The sequence below is a fragment of the Spea bombifrons genome, chromosome 8 (assembly GCF_027358695.1).
Source record: "Spea bombifrons isolate aSpeBom1 chromosome 8, aSpeBom1.2.pri, whole genome shotgun sequence".
In the NCBI taxonomy this organism is placed as follows: Eukaryota; Metazoa; Chordata; class Amphibia; order Anura; family Pelobatidae; genus Spea; species Spea bombifrons.
The window spans coordinates 43363662-43380070 of record NC_071094.1 but is presented as its reverse complement, the minus strand read 5'-3'; the positions used below and the strand labels follow the sequence as shown (position 1 = coordinate 43380070).

The following is a 16409-nucleotide window of genomic DNA, read 5'->3' as shown; positions in this document are numbered from 1 at the left end:
GGCTGATGGATTCCAGCATACAATGGGTTACTGAAATAAACATATAGATCAATATATGGGTGCTGCAGAAACTGGAACAACAGAGGGGTGCGGAGGGTGGGGGGCAAATCTATCCTGGGGCATGTTCTTTTTCCAGTTGCAATTCCACAGACGGCCACTTGGGGCGCAATAAACGACTGGATTCGAAGGCAGTTTTGCTTTGGAATTCTGGATTATTTTATTGTTGGTTTTAAGAATTCTTTAGCGATGCTAGAACGTGTTCTGGAGGAGCGGACAGACAGACAGACCTGCTACACCTATAAAGACGAGCGTGTTTTGGGGCCCTTTTGTTACTTATTGTTATTTATGATTATTATTATTACTGCAGTTCTGGATAATAATGCTAGATGGGTCAACACGGACTTTCAGGACCACAGACAGGTCAGGACTCTTCAATCTAGAATATGATGCAACCCAGAGACTAAACATTTTTTCATTTTTCCAAATCTAGAACCTCCAGAGGTAAAATCCTGAATGCTGATTTCTAGTTGGAATCCCAAACGTGAGAAGAGGGTGTCCAGAATCCGGAATCAGATATGGAGGGTAAGAAGCACCATCGGAATGAAGATTTCCAAATCCCGACCTCACAACATGATTAATAAATACTGCCCAGATGCTTGATATATCCAGAGATTTTTGTTAATGTAGGAATGAAATATCCAGAAAGAGAGGAAGTTTACGCGTTCCGAGTCCAGAATACATGGGTTATCTAGAAATATAAATAGAGAGCCTAGAATTAAAGGGCCACGGAGATGGAATCAAGACAACCGTGATAAACGTGTTGGTCTCGTCTTAGATTCAGGAGCCGTATGTCTATCCCATCCATGTTTAATCCCCTCACTGTATTACCCTCTACCACTTCTGCTGGGAGGCTGTTCCACTTATCTACCACCCTCTCAGTAAAGAAAAACTTCCTTACATTCAATGTAAGTCTCCGACCCTATACTTTAGATTATCAAAATATGCAAAGAATACTATATAACAAGAAACTGGGGGAAACATGAATTCATATTATTATTATTATTATTATTATTACATTTAGTAATTATTATTATTATGATGACGATTATTATTTTCCCGTTTTAGTGATATTTATTATTATTATTATTATTATTATTATGACGTTATTATTTTCCCGTTTTAGTGATATTTATTATTATTATTATTATGATGACGATTATTATTTTCCCGTTTTAGTGATATTTTTCAGCAGGCTGTGGCCCCCTCCGTGTCGTTTTATAGGTTTATAGATCTTTAATTATAATTTCCTTCGGAATATTATATGAGGAATCATTTGTGATCACCGTGTGGAATCTAGAATTCATTATAGATCCAGAACGTGTGGGGGGGGGTTCAGCGCCGGGGGCTTCATTGTAAATGTGGGACTTTATGTGCCGGCTGCTGAAAAGTGTCTGTTACTTGTGAAATATCACAGATTAGGGCGAGATGGAGAGAACGTGAAGGAGGTGAGATCAGAGGAGAGACGATTCCAAGAAAACCAGGAAGTGCGAGCGGGGGGCAGGGATCCGGTTCAGGTGGTTTTAGTATGAAAAGTTAAAAGGCTCTGGGGCTGTGACTCGTTAGTCCCCCGCTGGGCTGTGAGGACTCTTTGGGGAGAAACATAGTAATTGTTCTCATCTTAGATTCTGGAGCCATATGTTTATTCCACGCATGTTTAAATTCCCTTACTATATGATCCTCTACCGCTTCTGCTGGCAGGCCGTTCCACTCATCTACCACCCTCTCAGTAAAATAACACTGATTTTATTTTCCTGCAGCAAATCATACATTTTAACTCCCTCGCTAACCCTTTACATTCACGCAGTAGGTCTTTAACCCCTTATTATGTCAATACTGTCAGCAGTATGCCACAGCAGTGGCTATGCATTGTGACTCCCATCATACTCAGCCACCCTACAGAAGGGTGGACTGAGTTAGGCAATTTCTGGCACTCCAGCTACCATGTAATACAACTCCTAGCACTCTCAGCATTTATACAAACAACTTCATAGAAAGTAAGCTATTATTTCTAGAATGACAATCTAGAATGAATGCTAGTGATTGTAATGGCGCGCAGATAGCGTGTATCTGTATCTACATAGCGTTATACGACCACGGGGCGCATTACGCGCATGCACAAAGCATTATGCACACTGGCAGGGCAGGTCTCCGCGCATGGCAGAGATTCCTGGCCGATGCCGTCACTCCCGGAATAAGCCGATCTGTGGCTCCCAGCTGTTTGTGAGATCCGTGACGGGGCCGCGGGATGTTTGTGTGTCCGGAGGCGCGCTGACATGCTTATTACATCTGTGTAGCACAGTGCATACCGAGAGCCCAACATACATACAGACTCTATCCTCTCAATTGTTTTGTCCTAGAGGTGCCAGGCTTTCAATCCCCTATTTCTTGTCCTAGAGGTGCCAGGATCTGTATCCCCATTTCTTGTCCCACTGCCATGTATTAGATCCGTGATATCTTCCTACATCTCCTAACCCTCCTCTACCTGTCCTAGAGGTATCGGGCTCTCAATAACCTCCGTGTGTTTTAGAGATACCTGTCTTAGAAGTAGCAGGCTCTGCATTTCTCCATGGATATTTGTCCTAGTGGTGCCAGTCTCTGCATCTCCCAAGGTGTCGTAAAGATACCTGTCCTAGAGGTGCCAGTCTGTGCATTCCTCAATGTACCTAGGGATACCTGTCCTAGAGGGGCCGGGTGTGCATTCTCCCATGTGTCCTAGAGGTACCAGGCTCCGAATACTACTTGGCAAGACTACTGTCAGCACCTGTCCTAGAGGTACCAGGTCCCTTACCTCCTCCCTGCTTTAAAGGGCCAAGACTCTGAGTAATGGGGGGTCACAGGCGCTTAGTGAGGGGGTTGGGAGGGTCAGCTGCTCGGTGTGGTGAGAGAGGGTGGGTTGGGAGGACAGCTGCCAGGAAGAAAAGACAGAGGAGAACAATGGAGTGATTGTGAGACAGCGAGAGAGACAGCGAGAGAGACAGCGAGAGGACAGCGAGAGGACAGCATGGCCGAGAGAGAGAGAGAGAGAGGGGGACCAGGGCTGGGGACAGGAGGGGAGATACGGGCAAGTGATGGAGGGGATGAGGGTTCATTGCAGGGCTACCATCATGGGTGTATGTGCGCAGGTGAGAGAGATTGCCCCGAGGTTCTGCCGGGGTATATAACACGGCACTCCTCTTTACAAAAATGTCCCCGAGAGAACAATGGAGTTAATTCAGAGTTGGGTGGACATGCGCAGCCCAGTCCGGGGGGACATCAGGTCGCCGTCATACAGCAGAGGTTAGAGGAGGAACGAGGCAGAAAGGAAAGACATGGAAGAAAGTATTAAATCGGGATAATGGAGAATGAAATGTATAAAGCTGGTTGGGATAGAAGTCCCAGCACCCTCAGCCGTCAAAAACAGCCACAGGACACCATCTCTGGGACAATGAGAACAGGAATGAATAAAACAAGCCGAAAAAATCCAAAACGTAATCCTCCCCAAACCACCCCCCGCTTCTGTGCTAAACCCCACACAATTGCCCTTTGTCTTTGCCCCTCTCCCCCATCACTGAGCATTTAAAAGAGGCCACCTCTAATTCATGTCTATAGCCATGGTGACTGGGAGCTCCAGGGCTGGAAAGCGTCATATTGGGCTAATGGCTAAAGCCGAGTTGGGGCAACAGCGAAACATTGGGCCGGTACCGTTGGCTCAGTAATAATTCCTGTCAAGTTCTCACCCATCGTGGTCACCAAGCTGGCTTTTTACAAGCAGACCAATTCCCCTTTCGCCCTGGAGCCACAATTACCCCTCAGCAACAACATCCGGCCAATGATTTATTCCAGAAGTTGGAAAAAAGGTGTAAATCCTGGATTTATCTCTTTATGACCTGGGAAAGCCGGCCGGCCGCCATGTTAGTCTGCGTTCCATGAGGGAAGATGAGGAGGGCAGCCCTTGGACAAGCGGAGGGACAACATTCAGTGTGGGAGGAAAGCGGAGCTACAGGAATGACACTCTCTTTCCTCTCCGTTTTCCTCTCATTCCTTTTGGCCTTCACTCTATCTCTCCCCTAATTTCTCTCCTTTTCTCTCTCATCCCTCTTCTCTCTATTACTGCTTTTTTACTGCCCTTGTTCTCTTCTTCTTTCTCTTTTTGATCTTCTCTCCTATCTCTCTTATTGTTTAATTCTCACCTTTCTATATCCTTTCCTGTTATTTCCCTTTTCTAAATTGCCTCCTTTCTCCATTCTCTCTTATCTTACTCTTCCTTCCTCCTTCCTTCCTTCCTTCCTTATCTCTTTCATCTTATTTCTCTACCATCTCTCCCCTCTTTTTCTTCTATCCTTGTTCTTTTCTCTCCCCTCTCTTCTCTTTCTCTTCTCATTCACTTCTCGAGCGCCTCCTTCTGTTTCCTCTCCTCTTTTTTCTCACTTTTCTTTCTTCTCTATCCGCATTCCCGCCGTTCTAACCACGATGTCACAAAGAAGACGAGCTCATCAAAAGGTGGCAAACCTTGTTCCCGCAGCCAGTGACATCATAACGCGCCCATAGCATTTCAGGAAGAACTATATTATTTGTGTAAATCATGACGTCAGCAAGCGTCAAAGCGTATAATAATATCAAACACTGGCGGGTTCCTCTAACGGGCCCTGACGGGGCTTTACGGAGGAGGACAACTGGGTCTTAGAGGACCACGAAGACTTCTTGGTGCATAAGAGGTCTTTTAAAACTGATTTTATGTTTCCATAATGTAACCGAGATCTGGCGGCGATGTTCCGAGATCTTAGATCAAAAACATAGAGGGGCCCCTCAGCACAAGCTGTTGGGTGGGGGGTCCGGCATCGTGTTTTAGATCAATGGAAGCCCTAAGCAGCTGCTCCCAATGTAGGCAACCACTGGCACAGCAGCTGCTGCCGCCCCTGCCCTGCCTTCATCCTTCCGAGCCAGCTGAGGTTGATGGGAGTTCTTAGCCGGGCAGCAGCTGGACAGACAATTGGTGAGAAGCGGCGTGACAACTGCTACGGCGAGTGAAAAGCGATCTTACGGCGGCCGGGCGTGCTTGGCGAAAGAATGCGGCTACAATCAATCTGCGAAAAGCCACATTTTTGAGATCCGCGGAATTTCTGGCACTGCGGAGTTCTATCCCGCCCTCAAAAACAATTGTTTTTAACATTTATGAAAAGGTTAGAATTTCAGGCTCGGAATTCTTCTTAGAAACGAGGAGGAACGCAGCGACAATCCCTGCACCTCAAGCAATAAAAATACTCATCGTATTTATTCAGACTGTTATCTACGCCTGCCCTTTACCCATTCTGCTAAGAATTTGCAGGCTTGCCCTTCCGTGATTGGCTGGCGGAGGGAGATACTCCTTTCTGATTGGCTGCTCTTACTGTTAACAGGGGAACATGGCTTAAATTGAAGGGCCTGAAAGTGCGGAAAGTTGCCCTGTGCAGGGCAGATACCTCACGGCGGGAACTTACTTCCAGTCATACTCGTGTATGAGTTCTCGCTCTGTACAGCGCTGGGGGTTATATTACTGTATACAGCGCTGGGGGGTTATATTACTGTATACAGCGCTGGGGGTTATATTACTGTATACAGCGCTGGGGGGTTATATTACTGTATACAGCGCTGGGGTTATATTACTGTATACAGCGCTAGGGGTTATATTACTGTATACAGCGCTGGGGGTTATATTACTGTATACAGCGCTGGGGGTATATTACTGTATACAGTGCTGGGGGTTATATTACTGTATACAGCGCTGGGGGTTATATTACTGTATACAGCGCTGGGGGTTATATTACTGTATACAGCGCTGGGGGTTATATTACTGTATACAGCGCTGGGGGTTATATTACTGTATACAGCACTGGGGGTTATATTACTGTATACAGCGTGGGGGTTATATTACTGTATACAGCGCTGGGGGGTTATATTACTGTATACAGCACTGGGGGTTATATTACTGTATACAGCGCTGGGGGGTTATATTACTGTATACAGCACTGGGGGTTATATTACTGTATACAGCGCTGGGGGTTATATTACTGTATACAGCACTGGGGGTTATATTACTGTATACAGCGCTGGGGGTTATATTACTGTATACAGCGCTGGGGGTTATATTACTGTATACAGTGCTGGGGGTTATATTACTGTATACAGCACTGGGGGTTATATTACTGTATCCAGCACTGGGGGGTTATATTACTGTATACAGCGCTGGGGGGTATATTACTGTATACAGCGCTGGGGGTTATATTACTGTATACAGTGCTGGGGGGTTATATTACTGTATACAGCACTGGGGGTTATATTACTGTATACAGCGCTGGGGGTTATATTACTGTATACAGCGCTGTGGGGGGTTATTACTGTATACAGCGCTGGGGGTTATATTACTATATACAGCGCTGGGGGTTATATTACTGTATACAGCGCTGTGGGGGTTATAATACTGTATACAGTGCAGGGGGTTGTATTACTGTATACAGCGCTGGGGGTTATATTACTGTATACAGCACTGGTGATTATATTACTGTATACAGTGCTGGGGGGTTATATTATTGTGTACAGCACTGGGGGGTTATAACTGTATACAGCACTGGGGGTTATAACTGTATACAGGCCTGGGGGGTTATAATATGCAGGCCTGGGGGGTTATTACTGTATACAGCCCTGGGTGTTATCACTGTAAACAGGCCTGGGGGTTATATTACTGTATATAGCTCTGGGGGGTTATATTACTGTATACAGCGCTGGGGTGGTATATTACTGTATACAGTGCGGGGGGTTATATTACTGTATACAGCGCTGGGGGTTATATTACTGTATACAGCGCTGGGGGTTATATTACTGTATACAGTGCTGGGAGGGTTATTATTGTATACAGCTCTGAGGGGGGTTATTACTCTATACAGCGCTGGGGTTTATGGCCAAGTAGAAAGCAATTTTTCCAGGGGGCTTCCCCTTTAATGAAAACAGGGAACAAATCAATAGATTTTATGAGCTATCAATGTGCGGCTCAACAGTATTTCTGGTTTATTAACAATGTAATAAAATGAATGTAATAAACACATTTACACCCATCCGATAAACATAAAATGACCAAAAAAACAGAATAAACAGGCCGGCTACGTAATTTATATATATTTGATAAAAACTATGATTTCTGTCTAGCCTTCCTCTGGTGCCAGAAAAGGTAGACTTTACAGATGTTAGTCATACATTTTGGTGGCCAACATATTCACCCAAGCTTTCAAGACCACATAAGTCCCTTCTACAGCAGAAGAATGTTTACATGTGACAAAAAGACCTTTGAGATTTCCAAGCGAATGTGACTCTACATGTCAGTCTTTGAATATGTTGTCCCATTTAAAGGTATCAGGAATGTTTGGGTTATTATTTCTATTAAACTTGATAGCAACAAAGCGCCTGCGACATCATGGCAGCCATATTGTTTATGAGGAACACTATGGCCACCGCTAGGAATCACATGTTTCTGGTTTTATTCACGTAATTCATATGAATGGAACGTCATGTGTCACAGGGCTGGTGGCGGTAGACAATACGCACTTTCCCGGTACAAAGTTTTTTCGAAATTGAAGTCTGGACGCATCATTTGGTCATACAAAGGGCCTTGTTATATTATAAATGTGACATGACTTCATTTTGATTTTTTTTATGGGGAGAGTCAAAGCTTTATTCTGTAATAGAAAACACCGTATAGATGGGGGTAGGGGGACAGAAAAAGAGCCACCTCTAGATTGACAATCTTTAGCACACTGGAGAGAAAACCCCCATTTTCAAGAGGAAACCTTGAGGAACTACCCTTCTTATTGGGGTCTTAAACCCACTTCTGGTTCTTGATTGTCAGATTACTTTATTTACATAAATACATTTAATTACGTGGTCTGTGTATTAGGGTCATCTCTTCTTTAAACCTCAGGTCCACTAGGTGAGGTCCCTGCTATGGTCAGCAGGGTCTTAATTGTCTTCAACTCAGCTTAAAGGAGTTCATACATAAAAACAAATGGTTTCAAGAATAGGAGGAAAGTTTACTCACATGAAATCTTGACCAGGGAATCCACGTTTGTCGCCCAGTTCTTGGCCAACGTTGTTGGCTCCAAGCCTATAAAATCCTATAGATGTTCTTTAAGGAATGAAGTCTGAGGGTCTTCTTCTGGATCAGCCTGAGGTTCTAGCGTGAGTTCTTGAATCCAAAGCCTTGTGATAAGTAGGAGTCCTACAGTGCAAGCCAGCTGCTGCCCACATGGGGACCGGTCCTATAAGAGGAATGTCATTGCCAAATCTTACACTAACCTGATAAATCCACACATATATCCCATGAAGGTTCTCGTGTACCCTTTCGCTGCCTGTCTATCCCTCTGATGATCCTCTCTATAATGTCTTCTTTTGCCCTTTGTCTCACACCCTTAATTTGCCCCTCTACTACCGCTGGAAATTTTCTCTCTCTAGCTCTTCGCCCTTGTTGACACTTTAACTGTCCCTGTCTGTCACACTGTGGCCGTATCCTTTCTCCTCCCTCTCCTATCTCCTTTCTCTCTGTTGTTTCTTCTCTCTCTCTCTCCCCTTCTCTTTGGTCTCTCTCCAGCCTTCCCTTTCTCCCCCCACCCTCGGCCGATTCCCCAAGTCTTTCCGACTTCCCGAATGTTATCCCAGTCTCTGTGTCTCTGCCCTCCTTTTCCACCCCAGCACCTGCTGCTGTAACTCACAGGGGCAGAGTGTGGCTGTGATGGACAGGGACACGTACTCAGGAGGACAGGGAGCGGGAGACACAATGACTCAATCATTAGCTGACGGCCGCAGATCAGGAGCTAGAGAATGTCACAAATTGTAAATAATTGTAAATCATTAGGACAAGTGGTCATAATCCAAAACTAGACGGAAAGTCAGGACGTTTTACTTTACTGAGAGGGTGGTAGTTAAGTGGAACAGCCTCCCAGCAGAAGTGGTAGAAGCTAATACAGCGGGGGGAATTTAAACATAACACGGGATCCTTCTAAATTCCATGACCCAGAGACTCCTCCAAATATTAACAATATAATAAAAGATCAAGTTTCTGTGACTCGTTTCGGTGACGACCAAATTGTCCTAATAACGCTCCTGATGAAAACCATGACTTGTCAGGAGGTGAAGATATTCTGAATGAAGCCACCTGTATTCAAGCAGGGATTTCAGCTGTTATGTAGCAGGGAGAAAAGAAAATCAATTGGGATGCTATTATATTATTATTAAATATATTATTAAATTATTAATAGAATATAATTGTCATAATTGTAATTATTAAATTATTAATTAAAGATATTGTTAAATCAGAGGAGAACATGAATGCGTCGGCTCCAGACTGTGTGACCCTGAGAATCTGCCCACCTACCCAGAGATTTGGGTAAAGAACGGAGAGAGAGAAAGAGCAAAAAAGTGAGTGCGAGAAAGAGAAAAAGAGCGAAAAAGTAAGAGAAAAAGAGCGAAAAAGGAAGAGATAGAGAGAGAAAAAGAGCGAGAGAGAGAGAGAGAGAGAGAGAGAGAGAGAAGGAGAACGAGTGTGATCATAGTGTTGAATAGATTCGGGTAAAGCCTGAAGCCTTGGCTGTGCCACGGATGCCATGTGTGCCAGGCGCTGCTGCCCGGTGTCCTCACGGGACCGTCTACAGAGAATAAAATATCAGTTTATTCCTCGGCCGGGTAAAAGCCTAAAAATATTCTGGCACCAAGACGCCGTCCCCGGTCTATCATTCCACCTATGCCAGAAATGCCGCCGGATGTTGTACCTCCGTCTGCTGATGGCTTATGCTACACTACGCGATGTATGATGTCACTCCTTGCCAAGCTCTGGAATTCCAGCCGCTGAGGACTTCCACTCCCATCATCCTCAGAAACCCAGCGGATAGCTGAGCACAATGGACAACGACGCAAAAAATGCCAGAGGGTATCCTTACTAGCTGCCTTGTGATATAGCTGTCATACCAATCGGTGGCTGAGAGAAGTGGGAGTTGGAGAGCCCAGAAAACAGAACGCCAGAGATGTGTGATTCTACTTTTTGGCTGTGGCAGTCCAATCCCATATATATATATATAAGGGAAGCAGCTATACCTCTCATATACTTTAGGGGGCAGCACTGTATATGTGCCAATTAGGCAGGGGTCAAAATATCAGCCCCGCAGATGCGCATGTTCTTGTCTAATATTCAGCGTAGCCGCATGCCTACCCTCGTTTAGTTAGCCAGGGCCACGGGGGGAGGGTAAATAATATTGTTGTTTTCTCTCTTTGTTTTCGTTCCTCCAAATCCTAAACTTACCTGAAGAGTAATCACGAAACAATTTCCAAGCGGAATGACAGATTCTCCCGAAAATAACTGAAGACGGCGAAGGGGATGATGTCATAGCCGGCCCCACAGGGATCTGCAGAGGAAGAACAACGTGTGAGAAGGAAGCGTTTAATTGGCGGTTAGATCATCGTAATTAGGTTTTATTGACAGGGTAATTAGAGATTAGAGATTAGATCTCTTGGTAAACAAAGTGTTATAAGGTTCCAGGATATTACATCATTAGGCAATTAATTGCGCCAATGACATAAATAGGGGATTCTTATAGGCCATTGCGCGGGGCAGGATCTTCTAACTGGTGGGAAGAGGAAGGCAACCGCTAGACGTAGAAAGATATAAAAGATGTGTAGGTTTAGATAATCGATGACGGGAGAACCCAGCCTAGAACCCTGTTACCCTCAAACTGGAGCGCAGGGATCTAACGCTGGTGGACGAAATGACAACTTGGGATGCAAATCATTATTTATTATTTTATATAAAGCACCATCATATTCCGTAGCGCTGTACAATGGGGAGACATAACAAGCAGTATGTAACATAACAATTTCTTGGAAGCCATCTCAAGTAAGGGGTCAATAGCAGAACATTCAGTCTTGGGACCCCCCCCAGTCTTGCCCCCCCCTAAAAAATTCCAGGCACCGTTTCAAAGTTTCCACTTTGGCACCAAAGGGGAGTTGAGGGGCCCCCAAGACCTGCCCCCCCAAAAAAAAATTTACAAGGGCTATAGGGGCATGTAGTAAGCCCCTGAAAGGAGTAGCATCATGCATTTTATTTATATTTAAATTTAATTTATTTAATTTTTGAAATGCACCATGGATTGTATTTTTTCATTTTAAATTATTTAATTTTTTATTTAATTTCATGAAATGCATCATGGATTTTATTTTTTAATTTTAATCTATTTTATTTATTTTTTTTACTTAATTTTATGAAATGCATCATGGATTTTTTTTTTTTTTTTTAATTTTTGTTTTTTTATTATTTTATTTAATTTTATGAAATGCATCATGACAAAACATGTAAAACGGAGGAGGTTCTGAAATACGTTCTGAAAGACTGAGACACCAATATTATTATTGTTTATGGTTTTATATAGCGCCATCATATTCCGTAGCGCTGTACAACGGGGCCCGGTTTTATGCTATGTCATTTAGGATCCGTTTACCTATATATATATAAATATATATATTTTATATATATATTGACAGCGTGACTCATATAGATTCTGTATTTTATATATATATATATATATATATATATATTATATTATATATATTGAATTTTATATAGATTTTGATTCTTTATCCAACAACATAATATACTACGGGTATCTTGGTCTGTTAATTTACAGACCTTAAGGAATAATGCTTGGTTTCTTAAAAACAAAAAAAATTACAATATATATATATATATATATATATATTAACAGTGGCCATAAATCTTTCAAATTCCAGAGCACGTGGCTCATCCTGTGGAATTCAAAGGGTTAATAGTGATGAAGTCCTTATCGCAGCCCATCATGACTCCCAATTAATCTCTCATTAGTTTGTGGCTATGTTTAGCCCATTAACCCTTTGCACACATCGTTCGGGAAGATATTAGGGTTCATCCCATGATTGTTCACCTACGGAAACCTGTCAGACCGCATGACTCCACACCCAGCAGCCCGAGGTATTTCTGACTAGTAAACAGGAGGTGTAACATGTATGTTTGTGTGTATAAATATGTACTTATAGCTGCACGTTACTTTCGGAATCGGATGATTCGGAGGCGAGTGACTGATCTGCCGGGATGTCTGCCGTGGGGTCCATGAGAGAGCTGCAGGAGGGCGCCGTCTGCCCACTGTGCGGCGGCTACTTTGAGGACCCGGTGACCACTGAATGTCGCCATTCCTATTGTCGAGGTTGCCTGGTGGCCCACGCGGGCGGAAAAGATGCTGACGGTGGGCAGCTCATTTGCCCCAGATGCGGACGAGCCATGGGGTGGAAGGGGGTGACGACAGATGTCCAACTTGGAGTGACCACCCGCATCGCCCGGCGACTTAATTTCCAACCTCTGACACCCAGAAGAAAGAAAGACGGGGAAAAAGGTGAGATAGGGGGTCTTAGTTATTGGGGGGAATCTGTGATTTTTTTAATCAATTACAAAAAAATACAGAGAGAGGGGTCCATTCCATGAAGGCCAGAGATGATGGTCGCATCTTGGGTTATCCACCATCAATTTCAAGGATTAAATCCTCACAGCCTGGAAAGATCAATTCAAATCCACTTTAATTCCCGATTATTATTATTATTATTATTATTATTATTATTATAGTAAGCGTGATGGGGCGTCTGACAGTACAGAGAATTCTGTAACAATGGTACACTGAATCCCGTGTGTATTCCGGAATCAGAATGATACGGGGTATATAACAGTGCAGAGTATCCCTTTGGCGCTGTAGGTGAGATATTTTGGACCAGGTCCACTAAGTGCAGAGTTCTGTCTTGTAACCGATCCATTTGCGATATAGAGGTCTGTGCCTAGCTGCCCTCCATCCCTGACACTCGTCGTTCTGACCTGGACCCCCAAAATATGATGTCACGTCCATGCGGGATGCAGGTAGGAGGTCTTTCTGTCATCGGTGGGCAGTCTGCATAGAGTCTGTATATCAGTACGGAGTATGTTTATTAGTATGCAATACTTAGGGATTTATTCACTAAACAGTGAGTTTCGGGGAAGCAGAAGATTAAAACAGTGTTGCCCCACGTCACACACTATGTGAATGATTGAATTATCCCGAGGGGCAGCTGGCTCCACCTTGTGGTGGGTTTCTGAGGGTTTCATAAAGGGTTTCTACGTAACTGAAGAAATTCAGAGGACTTTGTACTTGAGGATAATGCACATAATTTTGATTGATGATCAAACTAAGTTGTGACTTGCTGGAGATAACGCCGGAGATCTGGTATTTGCTGAATTATACAGATTCTGACCGGTTCTCATCTCTTATGATCAACGAGGACTCTGGTTTTCAGCTGAATCTTGTTGGAACGCACCAAAAACTCATCTGTTGCATGTTCAACTAGGGATAGCCGAGAGCTGCTGCCAGGAGAACATCATGATAACCCAAGTTGAGTAATTTGAGTCCTCCTGAGTCTAAGCTACAACTTTCGGCTTGGCTCATCGGCACCATCAGAAAACCAACTAGAGTCCCTGTGAGTGGTTGAGTTGGTTTCATCTCAGATCATCTTGGTTCTAAAATCCACCAAAGAGAGCCAAAGTTGGAGCTGAAAGCTCTAGGATTTTCGGACGTTCTCACCAAGTTGAGATTCCTAAATTAAACGAGTTTCTCCTTTCCAATTAATTTGTCAGAGACCGAAAGAAAAGTACAACTAAGGTCTCATCTCACCCTCATCTCTCAATGGCGGGCTTCCATGATCTAAAGCCAACTAAGAGGCCAAAGAGGTTTGTTGAGCGTAAGCGGGTAGTCCGCATCAGCTTATGGGTTTTAGAAAACACTCCCAATATAGAAGATGGTTTAGAGAGGGGAAAGAAAAACTAGAAGGCAAGATATCTGTCGAGAGTCAGTGGAAATGTAGTCTGGGTCGGCTATAAGGTCTGGAATAGTAGGGGTTTTACAGAAGGGATTGGAGCTGGGATCTAGTAGGCATACCTGGGAACATCCAGGCTCCAGCTTCCTCTCTTTTTGGGATCAGGGTAGTCGGTCCCGCTGACATCGGTGGACGGTCCACTGACGTCGATGGGAGAAAAATTGGTGTGGCTGGAGGGGAAACCGGGTGGAGAGTGGGGAGTGTTGCAACCCAGACCTTCTCGGTGAAGACCAGGAGACCCGGAGAAGCGGAGTCTCCGGGCGAATCCCGAGAGTTCCCAGGTAGCGAGGAGAAGGGGATATACGTGAGAGATACAGTTCTGATAGAGCCGTGTGATAAAAGATCGGATTCTAAGAAGGCGGCAGGTTTTAGAACGAGGTCAATGTGGAGGATCATTGTGAGGCATGTCGAGACAAAATAATTGTGTAATTTGCCGAGAGGAACCATTCTGGAAAGAGTCCTTCCAAAACTCTAGAAAAGTGATGAAGACATCAACGTACAGGTGGTCATTCAGGCAGGGGATCAGTGGGCTTTATACCCCATATGAAGTAGCCATTAGAAAGTTGTGTTCATTTAACCGTTTATTCAATGGTCACAAATGGGGCATTTTTATATACATTTAAATACTTAAAGGGATTTAACAAAGTACAGGAGGGACGTTTATTTCAAAGAAGGGGAAATGTTAGAACAAGAAACCGGAATCTAACACTAGAGAGTCAGAGGCTAAAATGGAAGAAAGTTTTACTTTACTGAGAGGGTGGTAGATAAGTGGAACAGCTGCCCAGCAGAAGTGGTAGAGGGTAATACAGCGAGGGTATTAAACATGCATGGGATATTTCCCCCTTTTTCACCTGGTCCCAGTACTGGGATCTTTGCCCACCAGGGCTGTTCCGTCCCCTTTTTTTTTTTTCTTTTTTCTTTTTTTTTTTTCCACTGCCTGATGGCGTATGGTGCCACGGCCTGGGGACTCTACCTACGGGTTGGCCCATTCCCTGGGAGGGTTTTCCTTCCCATGAATATTTACACTAACTCATATCGTGCTTATGTTTACCAGGCATGGTCCTGGATGTAGCTGTCTCTGAGCCTTTTTTTCCTCATGTTGGTTTCCTCCTCACTACCTTAGTTCGGTGAGGCCTGAGACTTTCAGCAACACCAGTGACGTCGCTGTTGCTTTGTGTATGCACTTGTTTTACGTTACATTGGTTACTATCTGACGATGTTTCTGTTATTTGCGCGTCATAATCTCACACAAAAAAACGAAAAATGGGCGTCTGGGCGCCGCTTTACTCTGACCTATATGTATTTTCTTTGCATGTTCTGTTATATGCTGTGCCTGGATGCCAATAAAAACCTTTTTAATCGAAAAAAAAAACATGCATGGGATAGACATACGGCTCCTGAATCTAAGACAAGACCAGCGACTGATTAAAGTTTGAATCTTTAAAAATGGGCGGCCAGATGGGAGGAATGGGGCCGATCTGCCGGCAAATTCTATATTTCTATGTAAATTGCATTTTTCAATTTGTACGATTCTGTGGTATCTGCTGCTGCTATAGAAATAACCAATAATATCAATAATAATTAGAATCTCCTTAAATAAAATATGTAAAAAATGACCATTATATACAATCACAAACAATAGATTAAAAAATATATATTGCAAAACATGATATATATATATATTATATATTTTTTTTTTTTATTTTTTTTTTTGTGGTATTTAATTTATGCATTTTTTTTTTCTCCAGGGCATTCAATGACCTGATTATTACCCTCCTTGGGGAAGCCCGCAGACCGAAGGTCCAATCGAGTTTCCGGAACGTGGATCAACGCCGTGCTCCTATTGGCAGATCTTCACCCGATATTTATCTCCGTGTATATATAGACCTCCAGAACTTCTCGATGTGTTCTAGATAATAGAACGGCATTTTTTATATTTATGTATAATAAGCGTATTGTATACAGATACTGAGTATCTGTTCTTTGATATTAAATGATATTAATACGTTTTATAGTGTTTTTTTTATTAAGTATATTTAAAGGGACAGTTTAATGTCACCAACGATGAATGCAACCTCAACTATTTGGGTTCCTTGGAGTAGCCGCTGATGCTGGCGCTGGCTGGTAATGGGTATCCTGCGCATGCACATGGCCTAACAGGAGATACATTTGCTGGGGGGTTATTATGTATACAGCACTTGGGTTTATGGTCATACCCATTTACCCCGCCCCCCCCCTTTGCCTTCTCAACAGCTGCCTCTCCCTCCTACTCTCAAAAGCTTCTTCCTCCTTCTCAACAGCTGTCATCGCTTCCTCAACAGGACACTCCGGGCAAAAGGAATCCACCGTAAAAGCTTTGTAAATTCTCCTTTTTGTTCCAAAGGACATTAACTCTCTCCTGGAAATGAATGGGAGTCGTATGGTTGGAAGCCTCT

General features: G+C 43.6%; 1 protein-coding gene across 1 annotated transcript; it reads left to right on the top strand.

Annotated features, from left to right (window-relative positions):
• Positions 1 to 12081: 12081 nt before the first annotated feature.
• LOC128503347 (RING finger protein 39-like) lies at positions 12082 to 15969 on the top strand. Its single transcript, XM_053473411.1, has 2 exons — positions 12082 to 12473; positions 15723 to 15969. Exons 1-2 carry the CDS (start codon positions 12176 to 12178, stop codon positions 15737 to 15739), a joined length of 315 nt encoding a protein of 104 aa, XP_053329386.1. The 5' UTR covers positions 12082 to 12175; the 3' UTR covers positions 15740 to 15969.
• The last annotated feature ends 440 nt before the right edge of the window (positions 15970 to 16409 follow it).